Consider the following 15,068-nt stretch of genomic DNA (forward strand, 5'->3'; position numbering starts at 1 on the left):
TATTGCAGAGGCTTTAATACATTCCACAGTGCAAACCTGTTAGAGCATAAATTTTGGAGCTACAATCTGGACACTAATTCAATTTTTGCACTTATGATGGACAAGAGTATAAAGAAGAAACTTTAATATCCAGGGTGTGGGATTCCTGGATCGCCTGAGATGCTGAAGAACCCGTGCAGAATCTCATCTACAATATGAATGTGAAGTTTCCGAAAAGTGGACCCGAAGATAAGCCACTTGTCAGTGCATTTGAGTGAAGAGAAAAGAGGAATTTGAAGAATTCGTATCTCACCTTTTAATGCATTGTTGCTTTAACCTGCAGTTCTAATCCATTTCAGCATTAATTCAATTTTAGCAGCACTTTTTGGGTGCGTGCCTCTTGCCTGGAGGAACGTATGGATATTTGTATTTGAAAAGCCAGGAAACATTTTGATTTGAATTTATGTGCTTGTTGTAACTGGAACATTTTTATAGGGATTGCTGCTGCTGCTAACTCACTGCAATACTGAAAACTCCTCAGCTATAGTGGAAGCTGTAATCGAATTCAGTGTGAAATCCAAGCCTGAGAAGTTGCATACATGTATGTTTGCTGCTTTGGTTTATGATTTTTACAGAGAATCCAGAAGGGAGTTTGCTCAGTATTTTTCTTCCCTGGCTTTTATTTGAGAAAGGAAACTTTTCCCCCCACCCCAGCCTAAGCAATGGCTTTTCTTGTTCGATGTTATGCCAACTGCCTGCAACCGTGGGCCTCCAAAGTAAGTAAGATTTTGTCTGTGCTGCATTTCTGTGCCGTGTATTGACAACCGTGGTGCTGTTTGAATGTTCCCTTCCCCTCCGAGCGGCACGCGGGGGTTTGCGATGCCGGACTCTGCATGGGCTGCTCTTGTGGAATCCTTTCCAAACAGGAAGGGGGGGACCTTGAAATCTTGGGATTGTTTTACATACCAATAGCTTACAAATGAACAGGAACCATGAGAAAAAAATGCCATTTCCTTATGGAAGGTGTAAAGCTTGGTTTTTAGCCTAGAAATATGAAGCAAGTGTTACTGAAGTGTGGCATTTTTGTGACTGCTTGATTTTGGCTAACTTGAAAATATTGGTATGCAAACCCACTGATGTTCTAATTCCCAAGCTGTGGGAAGCTGTCCTGCCTGTTCCCTTTGTGCAGCATTGTGGAATTGGTGAATTATTTAGCTGAACTATGTAATTGCAATTAGCTTTAAAGGACACAAATAACTGTGTTTGTCTGAAGATGCAGTATTTTTGTGAGACTGGGGAGGGAAGGGTGTTCCTCCTAAAGGAGGTAATGAAATCTAGAACATTCGGGCAAAGTCACCTATTGAGATAAAAGCCTTTAAAGAAATTAGGAAATACACTGTTTGTCAGGCTCTCACTATTTGGTATGCTCAGTCAGGAAATCAGCTGAGTTGCTGGTATTTTATTAATGCTACTGCTAAGCAGCAGTCACCTAAAACATGGGAATTGCCTTTCAAACCAGAGGCCAGACGTGTATTCTTTATTCTTTATTACTATTTTGTATTTATATTGCAGCTTATAAAGGCAAGAATACGGATTGTGCAACTTTCTTGCATGTGAAGGCAGCAGGGTCTGAAGGCAGTGGGCAAAATCCCCGTGCTCTTGACATCATGAGATGCGGCATTGACTTTGGAGCAAGAAATTTGCTCTTGGCTTCGGTCCCAAAAAGTTTAGAGTCTAAGTGACATGGTGTGGAGAGGCACAAGGGAGGGATGGAGCTGGGTGTGCAGAGTCCCTGTGCAGGATGGTTCTCCCTCTTTGGTTTTTATGTCTGATCAGATGTAAGTGGAAGCTCACGATGTCTGAGGGTTAAAGTGCTGGGCTTCAGGGTTTCCATGTGCAGTTGCCAAAGTCAAAGTGTGAATATGCGGGCTTACATGTTGGTGAATTTTGGCTGTTTTGTGTGTGGTGAGTCCACCCCATCATCCGGTGAAGGAGCTGCTGCTGGTGCTCAACTGCCTTGAGGGGTAGATGGGGCTCTTGTCTGCTCTTCGGGTAATTGCAGCTCCTCACCTTGGAGTTCCTGCTGGCAGAGGCTGGCCTGTTTGTACCGTCATCATGTCTCAAGTATGCACGTAGACTCTTCCTCTGTCTTCCCTTCCTGCTCTGTAGACATTACATATGAAAGGATGAGTTTACTTAAGCTCGGCTTAACCGCACCACCCTTATTAAGGAGGTCTGAACATGCCATAGCGCTTAAAAAATGGGAATGCTTAGTCACGTTGGTGCTTCAGCTGAGCTTTCTCCTTCCATAGAGTTTGGGCCCAAGTGGGAAACCACAAAAAAGAAACCCTGTGCTCAAATGGGGGTTTAGTAAAGTAAGCATGTAAAAAATGGTAAAGCTTCTTGCCCCCCTTTGTCAGCTCTGGGGATGGCACCCAGTGTGTTGCTGCCGTGCCAGTCAAGCCATTTATTCACTCATGTACTATTCATAGATGAAATGGTATAAAGCAGTTTTGCTTTTTCTTTCCCTTTTTTAATGGCTGGTGAAAACTGATGTAACTGGGTTTCCATTCTAATCCACAGCTAAAAGTTCATTATCTTTAAAACCCCTAAAGAAAAAGCACCTGCAGTCCCCTTCTGCAAAACCCTCAAAGCTCCTGCAGACCCCCCCAAACTCTTAAACTGATCGTTTCGTTGTGTTCTGCAACTCTGAAGAGAACTGCGCGAAGGATTAAACACATGGACGAGGAGCTGAATTATGCCTGAGTTTGTTCCGGTTTGGTTTTATCTGAGCTCTGTGCCACAAATCCATCTCTGACGGGTGTTTTATAATAATACATATCGCAGCAAAGTAACTGATGGCAGATTTTTAAATGTGCAACTTCACGACTTCTAACTTGAAAATGTCAAGTATTTATATGGTACCGTTTTGAAACTAGAACCGTTTCTTGCCACAGAACAGTGAACATCTGCTTTTTCATTTGCTTTCTGAGTGCTTAAATTAACAATTTGTTACATTTCTGGAGATACCTGTCCCAGAACTTTTTTAATTAGTTGCCTTTAAGCTGGTGTGGGACAACAGTCTGAAAATGGGCTCGACTCAGGTGTCATTAGAGCTGTTCTGAGCGTGACGGTGTAAGGATACATCGATTCAATCAGAGCAAAATGAAGTCATGTCTCGTATGACTGATCAGACAGGTAAGCTTTGGTCAAGGTATCCGAAGGGGGAGTACTTCTGAAGGTTAACCTTCACCTGAGGAGGCTGATTCGTGTGGCTGTGGAATGACATGCAGGAGAAGCAGCTTTAGGGGCTCTGTCACTGCCCTGGAAGATGCTCCCTGAGTAGAAGGCGTGTCTGCACTGGTTTGCGTTGCACACACCCCTCATCTCCCAGAGACTCTGTTGCCCTTGGCTTCCAAAAGCAAAAGGGACAAAGTAGACTTCTGTAATCAGTGCAGTCTGTTTTCCTGCCTAAAGAGCTACCAAAAGGAGGACAAGCCGAGAGAGCTGTGGGCATTGTGTATGAGCCTCTCAGCCCTTCCAGACAGGTTCTTGTGGAGGTCAACAGTGTTGCTGAAAGCTCTGCTGATACTTGGGAACTTGTCCAGGACAGGTCACACCATCTCCCTTGCAGGAAAGCGGTGGTTGTTCCTCTGTCAGTTTGGTCTGGAGGTACCAGGTGAAGGTAAGATGAAGGGTTTGCATCAGTCTGGTGGAGGTCTGCTACCACAGACTGGTTGTATTCACGAGGACAGGAGGCATTCCGTTTACATTAAACTAAATTCTTCTGATACCAGTGCAGTATTTTAAAGCAGAAAATGTAAATAATTCAAATGTATCTCAGCAAGATGCTGATCATTGGAATTCTGATCATAACTTTCTCAGTGTTTCTTAAATTGTCTGTAATGCACTTTGTGGTATTAGATTCTTAACTGTAGATGTGCTATGAAGTCATTGGAAAGAGAGCTCTAAACTTGACGATTCAGATGTATATGGTTCTTCTGTAACAGAAACATTATGCACAGCCTAACCATTTTCCAAGCCTAGACTGCATACACAGCTACCCTGTTTGTGTAGCAGGAGAGCCTGATGGGGAAAATAGGGAGTGATTGGATAATGGATCTACAGAGGATATTTAAAAAGGAATGCTTTTTGAGATAATGTGCTTTTTATAGAAAATAAGGGTTTTTGAATTAACATCTAAGCTTCTAAAATGTTTTTTTCCTGAAGGAAAACAGTTTCATTCAAGATCCCAGGTGCATGTTAAACTTGTCTTATGACAGTAGACAGTAATTTATTTCCTCTAGGCTTTGGTGGCGTTCTTCTCTTTCTGTTCTTTAGAGAAAATCTAATAATGTGAAGCATAATAACAAGATGCATTTGCTCTGTGAAAGTTTGTTTGGGTTAGTGTAAAAGACTTGGAGTCATTTTTCAGTCCCATTCCCATTCCTATTCCTGCTATGATGCAGGTTTTAGTTATCCCTAAGTAAAATCAGTGTAACATCATCCTGCTGTTCCAAAGGGCATCGATTGGATCTCCAAGATCTTGAGTTGAAACCTTCATGCAGTTAAAGATTATTTTCAGCTCCTCAGAAGAAAAACAGAGCTTGGATAGTGTGTCCTTGATTTGATTCCGTGTCATCCTTGTCTTTGCTAATGCACTTACGTGGAAAGTAGCCCTGGTAGGATGAATTTTAAATGTTTTCAGTACAAATAGAATTAACTGATCCTTCGCTTTCTTTTCTCAGTCAGTTTTGACGATGTCTTTGTCTTCCTCTTGGCCTTGCCTCTCCCATCTTTCTCTGTCCATACCTGTGGCTTCCAGCCCAGCACCCCATCATCACCCAGAGCAGGACCTGCGGGTGCTCCTCACCCCAGTGTGCAAGTCCACGTGCAGGCACGGGCAGCAGGCGATTACCCTGTGAGCTCTTCCCTTCTGGTTCTGGTGGTTCTCTTCCCACCTATGGACTTCAGTTGCATGGTTTAACCCTCTACAGAGCTTTTGGAGTTCCAGCCAACTCCTCAAGAGTATTTGTGATCTCTCCTATTCTGTATTTTCTGATCTTTTCCCCCCCATGTCCCGCACAGGATTGCGTTGCTTCTCCATCATACTGGTTTTTAGGAGCACAACCTGTTGTTACTCAGTACCCTGGTCCCTGAGCATCTGGAGAGTGAGTGCTTGCACTGACGAATGATGATTTTTCCTTACACTTAGTTAAAAGTTAAACTCTTCTCTAAACCAACTTCCATAAAACATTTTCAATGCATTTTTTGCTTGGTAGTTTAAGATAAAAATGGCTTAATACGAGCTGCGTGGCCATTTAGTCTGGAAAGGCTGGATTTCCGTGTACTCCAGTATATAATATGTTAAGTCAGATGCAAGTACACGTCATACTAGTTTTCAACAGAAAAAGCCTTTTCCTGAGGTATTGTTTTTAGCAGAAATTGGCTCTTGATACGCAAATAAACACCTATCTTGAGTTCCTTGAGTTCCTCCTAGACTTTGTTTGTTTTAAACGTGCTTTGTTACGCTTCTGCTCACAGCTACAGCCCAGTTCAGAACCACCCTGTTTTGCTCCTCTCACTTCCACGAATGCATTTCTTTATGAATACAGAAGAAACCGTAGATGGAAGATTGGTGTTTCTTTGGCTTCTTTGCATGGACAGGATCTGAGGGCCCCATTATGCAGCTTGGAGCTGCGAGGGAACACGTTGCTCTCAGCCTTTGTGTCCGTGCATCCTTGCAGCCCTGTGAGCTGTATCCCAGAGCCGATTGCCACTTGCGTGTCAGTCCAGTGAAGTGAGGTTGTAGCAGCCTGGGGATGTGTGAAGAGGAACCATCATCACCGCTGCATTTTACCAATCAGTGTATATAAGGGTTTATAAATGATTCAGCTGAGCTGAAACGTGATGCAGGTTTGGAATATCTGTGCCCTGCAGAACTGTCTCAGGATGAGAGAGAGCTCCCCACATCTCACACTGCTGCTGCCTGCGTGGTGCTGGAGTTGTAACAGCTTCTGTAAGGAGCTGAAGTTTCACAAGTCACAGCAGCACTTGCTGCTGCCACAGTTTGTTTTCTACTGCAGTTACTTAGACGAGGCTCTTCTTAGTCTTGCGCTGTATCAGTTTTCAGCAAAATCTGAACTCTGCCATTGAAGATGAGCCTATTTGAACATTCTTGTTACATTTTCATAATAACAAAGCACAATTCTTGACACTTTAAAAGTGTTGTGCTAAGAATGGACCAGAGGTCATAGAATTCCAGACCGGTTTGGGTTGGATGGGGCCTTAAAGTTCATCCAGTTCCAACCCCCCACCACAGGAAGGGACACCTTCCACTGTTGATCTGTATTAGTTAACGGTTGTAAACAAAGATGCAACTGAGGTTTCCGTGTTGGAGATTCCCAGTGTTACGAGCTCCCATCAAAACTGGTGTGTCTTCTTCCAGGTGAATTTTCACAGCTGAAGTCCCTCCGTCTCCAGAGCTGAGACACTTGCGTGTCAGACTCTTAGCATGATCATGAGTTAAGGCATAGCAGTAATCTATAATTTAGACACATGAACACCAAATTAAAATTGCATTGCAGGCGTGGTTTAAGGCAACTCCAGAATTTAGTGGGAAATTTTGTCCTCATGTCACCTTATTGTAACTAAGGAAACGTAATACTTGAGAGGATTTTATTTTCTCCGCGCTGTAGGAGCCGTGAAGACCAAGAAGCTCTTGGCTGCCAGAGGCATAGAAAAGCCTCTGGGGGGTTTTAATTCTTTCACATGTTTTTTTTGTTCAGTTTTGGTTGGTTGATTTTGGGTTTTTTTGTAAGCCTGGGGTTATTTTAAGAAGGCTCCAAGGTTTTTCAGGGCTGTTGTGAATGGTATCAACTTGGTCATTATTTCTTTGAGCTTCATGTCTGTAGCAGTGATAATAACTGGAGGAAGTATGTACTGTAGCTAATGAATCGAAACAAGTTTTGACATAAATATTGTCAGCAAGCCCATCTTTTGTATGTTTTAGAAAGGAAAATGGTCTGAAGTTGGTATAATTGGAGAGGCACCAGTTTTGTTTGGATTATGTTGTTGAAGGCTACAGGATTTTATCTGATCCTGTTGGGAAAACAGCTGATCCATCAGTTGGCTTTAAAAACAAAAAGACATCTTTGCTGCTTTTTAAAAATCTGAAGAAATCTTTTGTGCCACTGGTGGAACATCTGTGGTCTTGAAGGAGGAAATGGGTTTGTTTGCATTAAGTTAGCTGAGGACTGATGTCAGCATCGCTAATTCAGCTGGGCTCGTCTTACCCTCTCAGTGGATACCAAAGTGGCCTCTTTCTGTATCTCAGAGGAGCAACTTTCTCCTCTCCCATTAACACCGCTCTAAGTGTATTTTAAACTGGAGCAGAATGTAAAAGGGGAACATAAACCAGAGTGAATTTATATAAATCATCGGGAAAAAAGGCTAATGAAAATTCAGCAAAATAACTTCAGAGAACTCCAGTTGGTTTTGGTGCTTTCTCATTATTTTGCTAGCAGGGTATGAGAGATGATTAAAACAATTCCCTCACTAATGCCAAGAAAATCATCTGAGAGGTGGGGATTTTCTTTTCATCTTTTTTCCTTAGATGGAACGAATGGGATGGATGAGAGAAAAAAGTGGGATGCAGATAAGTTTGCTTGATGAGAGACTGACTGTGTCAGGGGGAGTGGGCATCACTGCTCTGGTTGCAGTGGGTTGAGGAAAGAAAGAACTAATGAAAGAAATTAGTTATCCTGTGAAAATGCACAAGCTGATGATGGAGATTCAGGCACATAGTGAGACCATCCAAACAGCTGGATGATGTAATGCCAGTGGAAGGAAAAGTGTGTGGAAGCAGAGCCAGCAGTGTCCTGTCCAGGTTGGATGTGCTGCCTGGGAGGGGCTCCAAAAGGCCAGGACCGCTGTGGAGCGATGCATTTGGTTGCTTGCTGGTGTCTTCAGATAAGGTGTCCATGAAAGAGCCATGTAGGAAACCCATCCCACCCTCTAGCTCCTCAGACAAAGCTTCCTCTGCTGCGGTAGGGGTTAGGAGCCTTGTGACTTAAGCAGAAAAATGGTCATCATCTCTGAACCCTCGGTATAATTGAGCTTCCTATGTCTGGGTGAGGAATCATGGATTCAAGGGCATCAAAGACAAAATGGCACGTGAAGGGAATGGAAGGATGTAGTCGCTGACAAGGAAAGATGGGAGTTGGTGGAGGGTTCAGAGGACTGTGGTCCCTTTCAGCTCTTTGATCAAGCGGTCTTTTTAGTTGGGCAATATAATTTAAGTAAGTTTAAAACTGAAGGCAAACAAGCTTTTTTTTTTTAACTGGCTCTTTGTAACAGTCTAGACTTTCTGTATTGTCTGAGGGAGGAAAATTGCTGCCCTTAAACCACTTGGGTGCAAGGGAGACTGAGCCGGGAGCATTTCCTAAAGCTCAGAGGTTCCCAAGTGTCATCACAGTTCATGCCCCGAGGGTGCGTTAATGGGTTCCAGCTTAAAACAGTGAAAACCTCTTAATGGAAAACCTCAAGCAATAAACAAAATAATAAATACACGTGCTTTAAAAGTGGGATAGTTGGGCTTGGAGCTGAGAGCTGGCTTTAGGGGTGAGAAGGTTGGTTGGTGTAGCTGTGCATGGTGGGTTTTACGGTGACACAGCAGACGTATGAATGCAGCGACACTGCGCTTCATGGAAAGAAACCCAGAGGTGTTTCTGAATGTTGCTCTCCCTGGCAGCATTTCAGGGAGCTTCAGAAAAGCAAAGAAGGTATAAGGTTACTGACAGTCTGTAAAACCAAGGACAGAAAATCTGCTTACACAGCCTATAAAAGGACAGACTGTTCCCTCGGAGGCCGATGCTTTTACTGTGTCCAGACTAGATCGATGAGTTGTGAACATCCATACAGGGACCTGGGAAAACTGGTGGAAAACTTTGCTATCAAGGAGTATCAAATAAAGAATGAGGTGAAACTTTTGCTTCCTTATTGCCCATTTTCCTTGCATTAATTTGGATTTGTAGCGGGCACCGTACACCAGGAGAACTATGTGGACTGTGCTTCCTGTAGTAATTTGGTTTCAGATGATGAGTCCTTTGGCTGCTGCCCTCATTGCAGGATGTTTCTGAATATGTTTATTAAACATGCCATTTACTGAAGGTTAAATCACAATGGTGAAGCTTCTTTTGCATGTGGAAAAAGATAATTCGTAAGTCTTGTGTCCATCTGCCAAGATTTTTTTTGCAGATCCATGTTGTCTGTGTGGTTTTTGGTTTTTCAGCATGTGGTTTTTGGTTATCCAAACTGCACCAGGAAACACTGATATTTCCTTCAAAACTTGTGGCAAAAAGGCACAGATGTGGCTTTTCCATAAGGGAAGGATACTGGTAAATCCAAAAGTCAGTCATGTAGGAGGTAAAGCATGAAGAGCAAGTTCCCTGTGCTGAAGGAGGTTCTTCTCATTCCTTTGCCTGGAAGAAGTGGAGAACAGAAAGACAAAGCTCTTGGGGCTCTCCCTGCATGACATTAATTCACTTATGACTTCCATGGTTGCCTTTCTCTCTATATAAACTCTACAGTGATTTTTCTCTAGCCTTAATTTGTAGCAAAACCTTCTTGGGGAGCACAAGGGAAGTTGTCCTCAAGCTGACAGTCACTTTTAGTGACTTCTCAAAAAGAGTTGATTCAAGAGTTGGTCATCTGATCAAAGATCACATAATTTGCTCTGTTTTACAGGGCTTTACAATCGTAAAAATCTGTTATACCAAAATTAGCTTTTAATTGAATTCCCAAGTACTCTGTGTGACTTCACTGCTGCGAGTAAATGGGATTTACGTAGGAAGTAAGTATCACTGCAGACGCACTCTACTTGAGCCTGTAGAAATGGTCTGTTAGTCTGTGAAATACACCATGTATTGGAATTTATACTCCAATTAATTTCAAAATTACAGAATAAGACTTGGAGGAAGTTGGCAAATCACTTCTTGTACAGCATGTGTTGCCATAGGTATAGATAGAAATACTACTGCGAGGCTAAATTAAGTATTCATTTAGAAAACCAGGGTTAGCTGGGAAGTCTCTGTTCGCACTCACATCCCGGTAGCATGGCAGTTCTTGTTGTCCTGCTTGCATCTTTGGTTATCTCAAGTGGGATGGCTTGAAAATTGAATAGTTTCAGGTGAGATCAAGTGAGATGCAGTTCAGAAATGATGTGTAGAAGTTACGGTTTGAAGTGGCAAGTAAATAGTCTGTTTCTGTGTCAAGTGTCTATCAGCATTTCATGGTTGTTTGGGGTTTTCCTATCTGTGGCTGCTGAGGCACACAGCTAACTAGAAGGTAAGGCAGGTACATAAGTCAGTGTCTGAAAGCCTCTAAGGTGGACACAGGTGAACATTGTGATTTTGAACTTGTTTCTCAACACGTAATTTTTCAAGATACAGATGCAATTGTAACACCAGGTTCTAAGTTTCTCCCACAAACAAAACCATAGTTGAATAGTAAGAGAACGTTATTCACCAGTATTAAGCCAATTTTAGGCCACTTTCAGCAACTTCACTACCACATCCAGCACATCCTTCTTGCATCCACTGTCATGTTGTTACAGAAACATCCTACCCATGTATTGCTGCTTAGTGAGCTCTGAAAGAAAGAACAATCAGTTTAGGTAATAAAAACGACATACAAAAGACAGAAGCTGTGATTTATTTTGGGAGGTGGAGTAGAGTGGCAAGCAGCACTTTAAAGGTCACTTGTCTCAAATAAACCTTATCTCTCTCTCAAATTTCAAGAGAGATTGTGGTGTTTCCTTGCATCTAACCTGCGTTAAATGTCTTTTACAAGAATATATTGCAGACTCCAGTGGGAGCGTTGTACATGCCCGTGTGCTGTGTAGGTGATAGAAATGAAGGGGAGTGCCGGCAGGGAGAATGAAGATCAATTATAAGTGATTAATGAGTTGATTAGAAATACTTCTTTGGGAACAGAAGAATCTTTGAGCCAGAACGGGCTTTGGTAGTGCCAGTTTTTGGTAGAGAGAGGCACCTGCCCTTGTTCTCCTGGGAAACCCCACAGGATCGGTTCTGTTACTGGTCCTGCTCATTCTTTTCTTGGAGCTGTTCTGAAGGCTTGAGGATCTGGATAGCAGGGAGCCTGAAGTTAATTTCCTTGTGTCTGTATTATCACAGTCAGCATGGGACTGGCTCAGGGATGGAAAGAAATCCGATTGAAGCTGAACTTGGAGCCGGTTGTCGGAGTAGGGAGATGGTGAAGATGGGGACAGGCTGTGGAGATTGCAGCAAATCCGTGCTCTTGTTAAGCCGGGGGTGATGAATCCACATGAGTTGATTTGTTCCATAGTTCACTAAAGCTCTGGGATTTTTCAGTTGCAGTGACCTCCAGTGCATCAGGGGCTGCCAGCAGCCCTGCCTAGCAACTGGCTAGCAGCTACTGGGCTGTGCTGGATGTCATCCTCTTGGCAGATGATGCACTGACCTTGCTTGTACGTGCCTCTATCTTGCCACGTGGCCGATAGTGTTGCAGTGTGTTTGCAGAGGAGCTGGCTGACGCGTGAACCCCTGGGAGCAGAGGAGCAGTGTCACCCTGCAGCACGGGGCCACCAGACACCGCAGCAGGATGGCCTGGAGGAACCAGCTCCATCAGCACAGAGGCGTCACCAGTAATACGCCAGTGCCTTAAGGAAATCCAAATCTCTGCAGGCTTTGAGGGAGATAACATAACACTTGCTGCCTCGTGTCCATTAAATACAGGTAGTGCTCTTCCATACTTGGCACAGAGATGCATGGACATATCCAGATGGATATAAAAGTAGCCAGCTCGTGCTCTGGAGAGGAATTAAATCTGTTCTCCTTCTTCACTTTTACAGATCTGTTGGACAGGTCACCTCTTGGTTTACGTCACCTCTTGGTGTACGTCACCTCGTACTTCATGTGCTGACAGATAGTGAATGTATCTTTTGGCCACTGGATTGAATTTTGTCAGCTGAGTGTTTTGACCTTTCTGCTGTTCTCAAATCCCGAAAATAGATTTTTCAGCCTGTAAAACTTTTTTGGGTGGCTAAACATAGGCTTCAAAGTGCTGCATTTCCTTTGTGCTTGGATCGAGTTCACTGTTCTGTACCCACTGCTTGGATGTGTCCTTTTTAATGGGAGTTTGTGAGAGTTTAGCAATCTCTTGCTTTTCAGAGTTTCTTTGTCCAACTACATGTGACCACAGATAGTAATTTACAGGGTGGATATCTTACACTTTTGTTTCGTAAGTAAAATATACACAAAGCTAGAATAAAGTAAATATTAGGATAGTGAAAACGTTCTGTGTCTTTTGTTTAGGACAAGGGGGAATGGCTTGAACCTGCCAGAGGGGAGATTGAGATGAGCTCTGAGGCAGAAGCTCTTCCCTGTGAGGGTGCTGAGGTGCTGGCACAGGGTGCCCAGAGAAGCTGGGGCTGCCCCATCCCTGGCAGTGTTCAAGGGCAGGTTGGACACAGGGGCTTGGAGCAACCTGCTCTAGTGGAAGGTGTCCCTGCCCGGGGCAGGGGTTGGAGCTGGAGGAGCTTTGAGGTCCCTTCCGATACAAACCACTGTATGATTAGGCAAGCTTTATCTAAATAATCTTTTTCTCTAAAGGTATGACAAGTTACAGATGGATGTTCAAATGTCTCACAAAAGATTTATGAATAATGTTGTTTTCAAATCAAACTTACACATCTTGTTTTCCTTTCTTTCCCCAAACCCATGTTATTTACAGCTTCCAGCTGATCTTACCAAGATGCATCTTACTGACAATCCTCATCCTCAGGTGACGCATGTCCCTTCAAGCCAGTCGGGATGTAGCATTGCCAGTGACTCTGGGAGCAGCAGCCTATCTGATATTTATCAGGTAAAACTGCATGTTTCTTATTTTTCCTCCCTTGATGTTAAACATTCCATAAACAAAACCAGTGGCCCTTTATCCAAGCTTTGACCTCTTGGTGCTTCTGTATGTCCCTGTGTTGCTTGTGTGACTTGCAACCTCCACAGCCACACAGAATTGAACTAAACTCCTTGTAAAGCTGCTGTTACTGCTTATTTTTATCTTTATATACCCCAAGCGTGCTGCGGCTTTTAAAAGTCCCATTTCATGATCAACAGGATCATTTTCCTTCTTTCTGAAGTGGAACAAATTTCACTAACACATTCTTGTGTTTCAGATACCTTCCTTGATGATTTGTGTTACTGTTAATAACAGATGTTCTGTTCTGGAAACAAAAGTGTGGTAATAACACACTCTCTGCCCTGGTTGACTGTGGAAATTCTAGTGTTGCCACTCTTGCGAGAGAGTGCTCCACATGATGCTCAAGCAACTGTTGAGCATGATGTGGATGTAACTTGACTTTAGACCCCCGTTGCCTTTCCTTGGTGCTATCCAGGTACTGTTGCTACACATGAAACGGATTAGTGATGTATCTATTTACAACAAAATATTGCTAGGTAACTTTAAGGCATTAAAAGCCAAAATCCTTTTAGAACACTAAGTGTCTCTATGCATTTTTGTCCTATTTAATCCATTACTTTACAGCTTCTTTAGATTTCCTTACAGCCAGCTAGGTCAGGAGCGGCTGGAGTCCCTGCATGAGTCTTCAAAATGCTCTGTGGGTTCTCTGATGGTGCTGGAAGATGTTGTTGTGTCTCACGATTTATTTATTTATTAATTTTCAGAGTCAACAAAATTGATTTAATTAACTGGAATCACTAGAACTAGTCTGTGTATTGTACCTTAACATCTCATATATCAGGATGCTGATGGACAGTCTTCCTGGCCATCGTCTGCCTGCCTGTCTACCTGAGGAGTTTGGAGAGGTTGCTCTAAGTGAAAAGCACTTAAAATGTATTATTGATAACAAAACTATCATTCTAGGAATGAGTGAATACTCTGTCATGTCTCGTTCATCGCATTTGAAATGCTTTATGGCTGCTCTTCAGAAAATGCCAAAAGAACGTAACTGCCAAACAAATGAGATTTATATAAATAAAAGAAATAATAAAGCAGCGTATTTACATGCACTGTAGCAAATAAACAGTGGTGAAATGTATTTTTGTGCCCTAGGGAATGATTAATAATGTGAAAATGATGGCAGGTTTTCTATTAACAAACCAACCTTCTGTTGGTTTTTAATCCCTTTTTATTTTTTAGTGAAGTTTTCCTATCTTGTTCTTGCATGCAGAATGTGCAAACTGTAACCTGTTTTTATGAAGTATTTTATGGACTTTACTGCAGTAGCTATAACAGTTTTGGTGAAGTCTCTTACTGTTTGTCACACAGTTACAAGTTCATGGGTAGATACTGTGCAATAAAGTCATGGCACAGTCTTTAACACAACATTATATTGCAGCGACACGTCGATATAGACAGATTTGGAAATCAGAAAGAGAAGTGTTTTCCCCAATAGTCATCATGATATTATGAAAGCAGAGAATCTCTTTGATACGCAGTAAACCTACATTTTGATTAAATGTATTGGCTCAGTAGCTGACAGCGTTTTTCGTGCGTTAAAATAGAGCTTTTCATAGAAGTATTTGGAAAATGATGGTTTGCTTTTGCTTTTACAGTCAGCTTCATATCTGTAACATGCCAAACTCTCTAGGAGTATCATTAATGTCAGCAGAGAGAAAAGCATCTTTGAGTAATTGTGATTAATGTAGCCTTGAAATGACCTTTCGAATTAATGGTATCTTAACATTAATTTTTACAGTAAGCAGTGCAAACGTAATTCCAGAATGGGAAAACACAATTAGAGTGGTAGAAGCAAAGAGCAAAGCAATTTTTTTATTAACGTTTGGAAGGGGTTTCCATTCCTCTGTGTACACTGTATTCATTGACAGTGTTGAAATGAGGTTTCACTTGTTCCAGCTGCCTCTCAGTCCAGGATGTTAAACAGGAAGCGATGAACATAAAGCTTGAGGTGAGATCAGCAGAAAGGAGTCCTGCCCGTGAGCACATTGTGTGAAACCCTCAGTTAGCTGCAGAAACACAGGAATATATATTTATAAAGATATTTTTCTCCCTTCTCCTGTACCATTCCT

General features: G+C 42.6%; 1 protein-coding gene across 1 annotated transcript in view; it reads left to right on the forward strand.

Annotated features, from left to right (window-relative positions):
- The window catches only part of RAPGEF6 (Rap guanine nucleotide exchange factor (GEF) 6), a gene marked incomplete at both ends in the record, with an annotated part of 77,173 nt that overhangs the window by 30,772 nt on the left and 31,333 nt on the right, over window positions 1-15,068 (forward strand). Inside the window, one exon of the mRNA XM_010022215.1 lies at window positions 12,754-12,885. Within this exon, the coding sequence (XP_010020517.1) occupies window positions 12,754-12,885 (132 nt within the window). The remainder of the gene's footprint in view (window positions 1-12,753; window positions 12,886-15,068) is intronic.

This window comes from Nestor notabilis, unplaced genomic scaffold (assembly GCF_000696875.1).
Source record: "Nestor notabilis isolate BGI_N333 unplaced genomic scaffold, ASM69687v1 scaffold5029, whole genome shotgun sequence".
Taxonomy (NCBI): Eukaryota; Metazoa; Chordata; class Aves; order Psittaciformes; family Psittacidae; genus Nestor; species Nestor notabilis.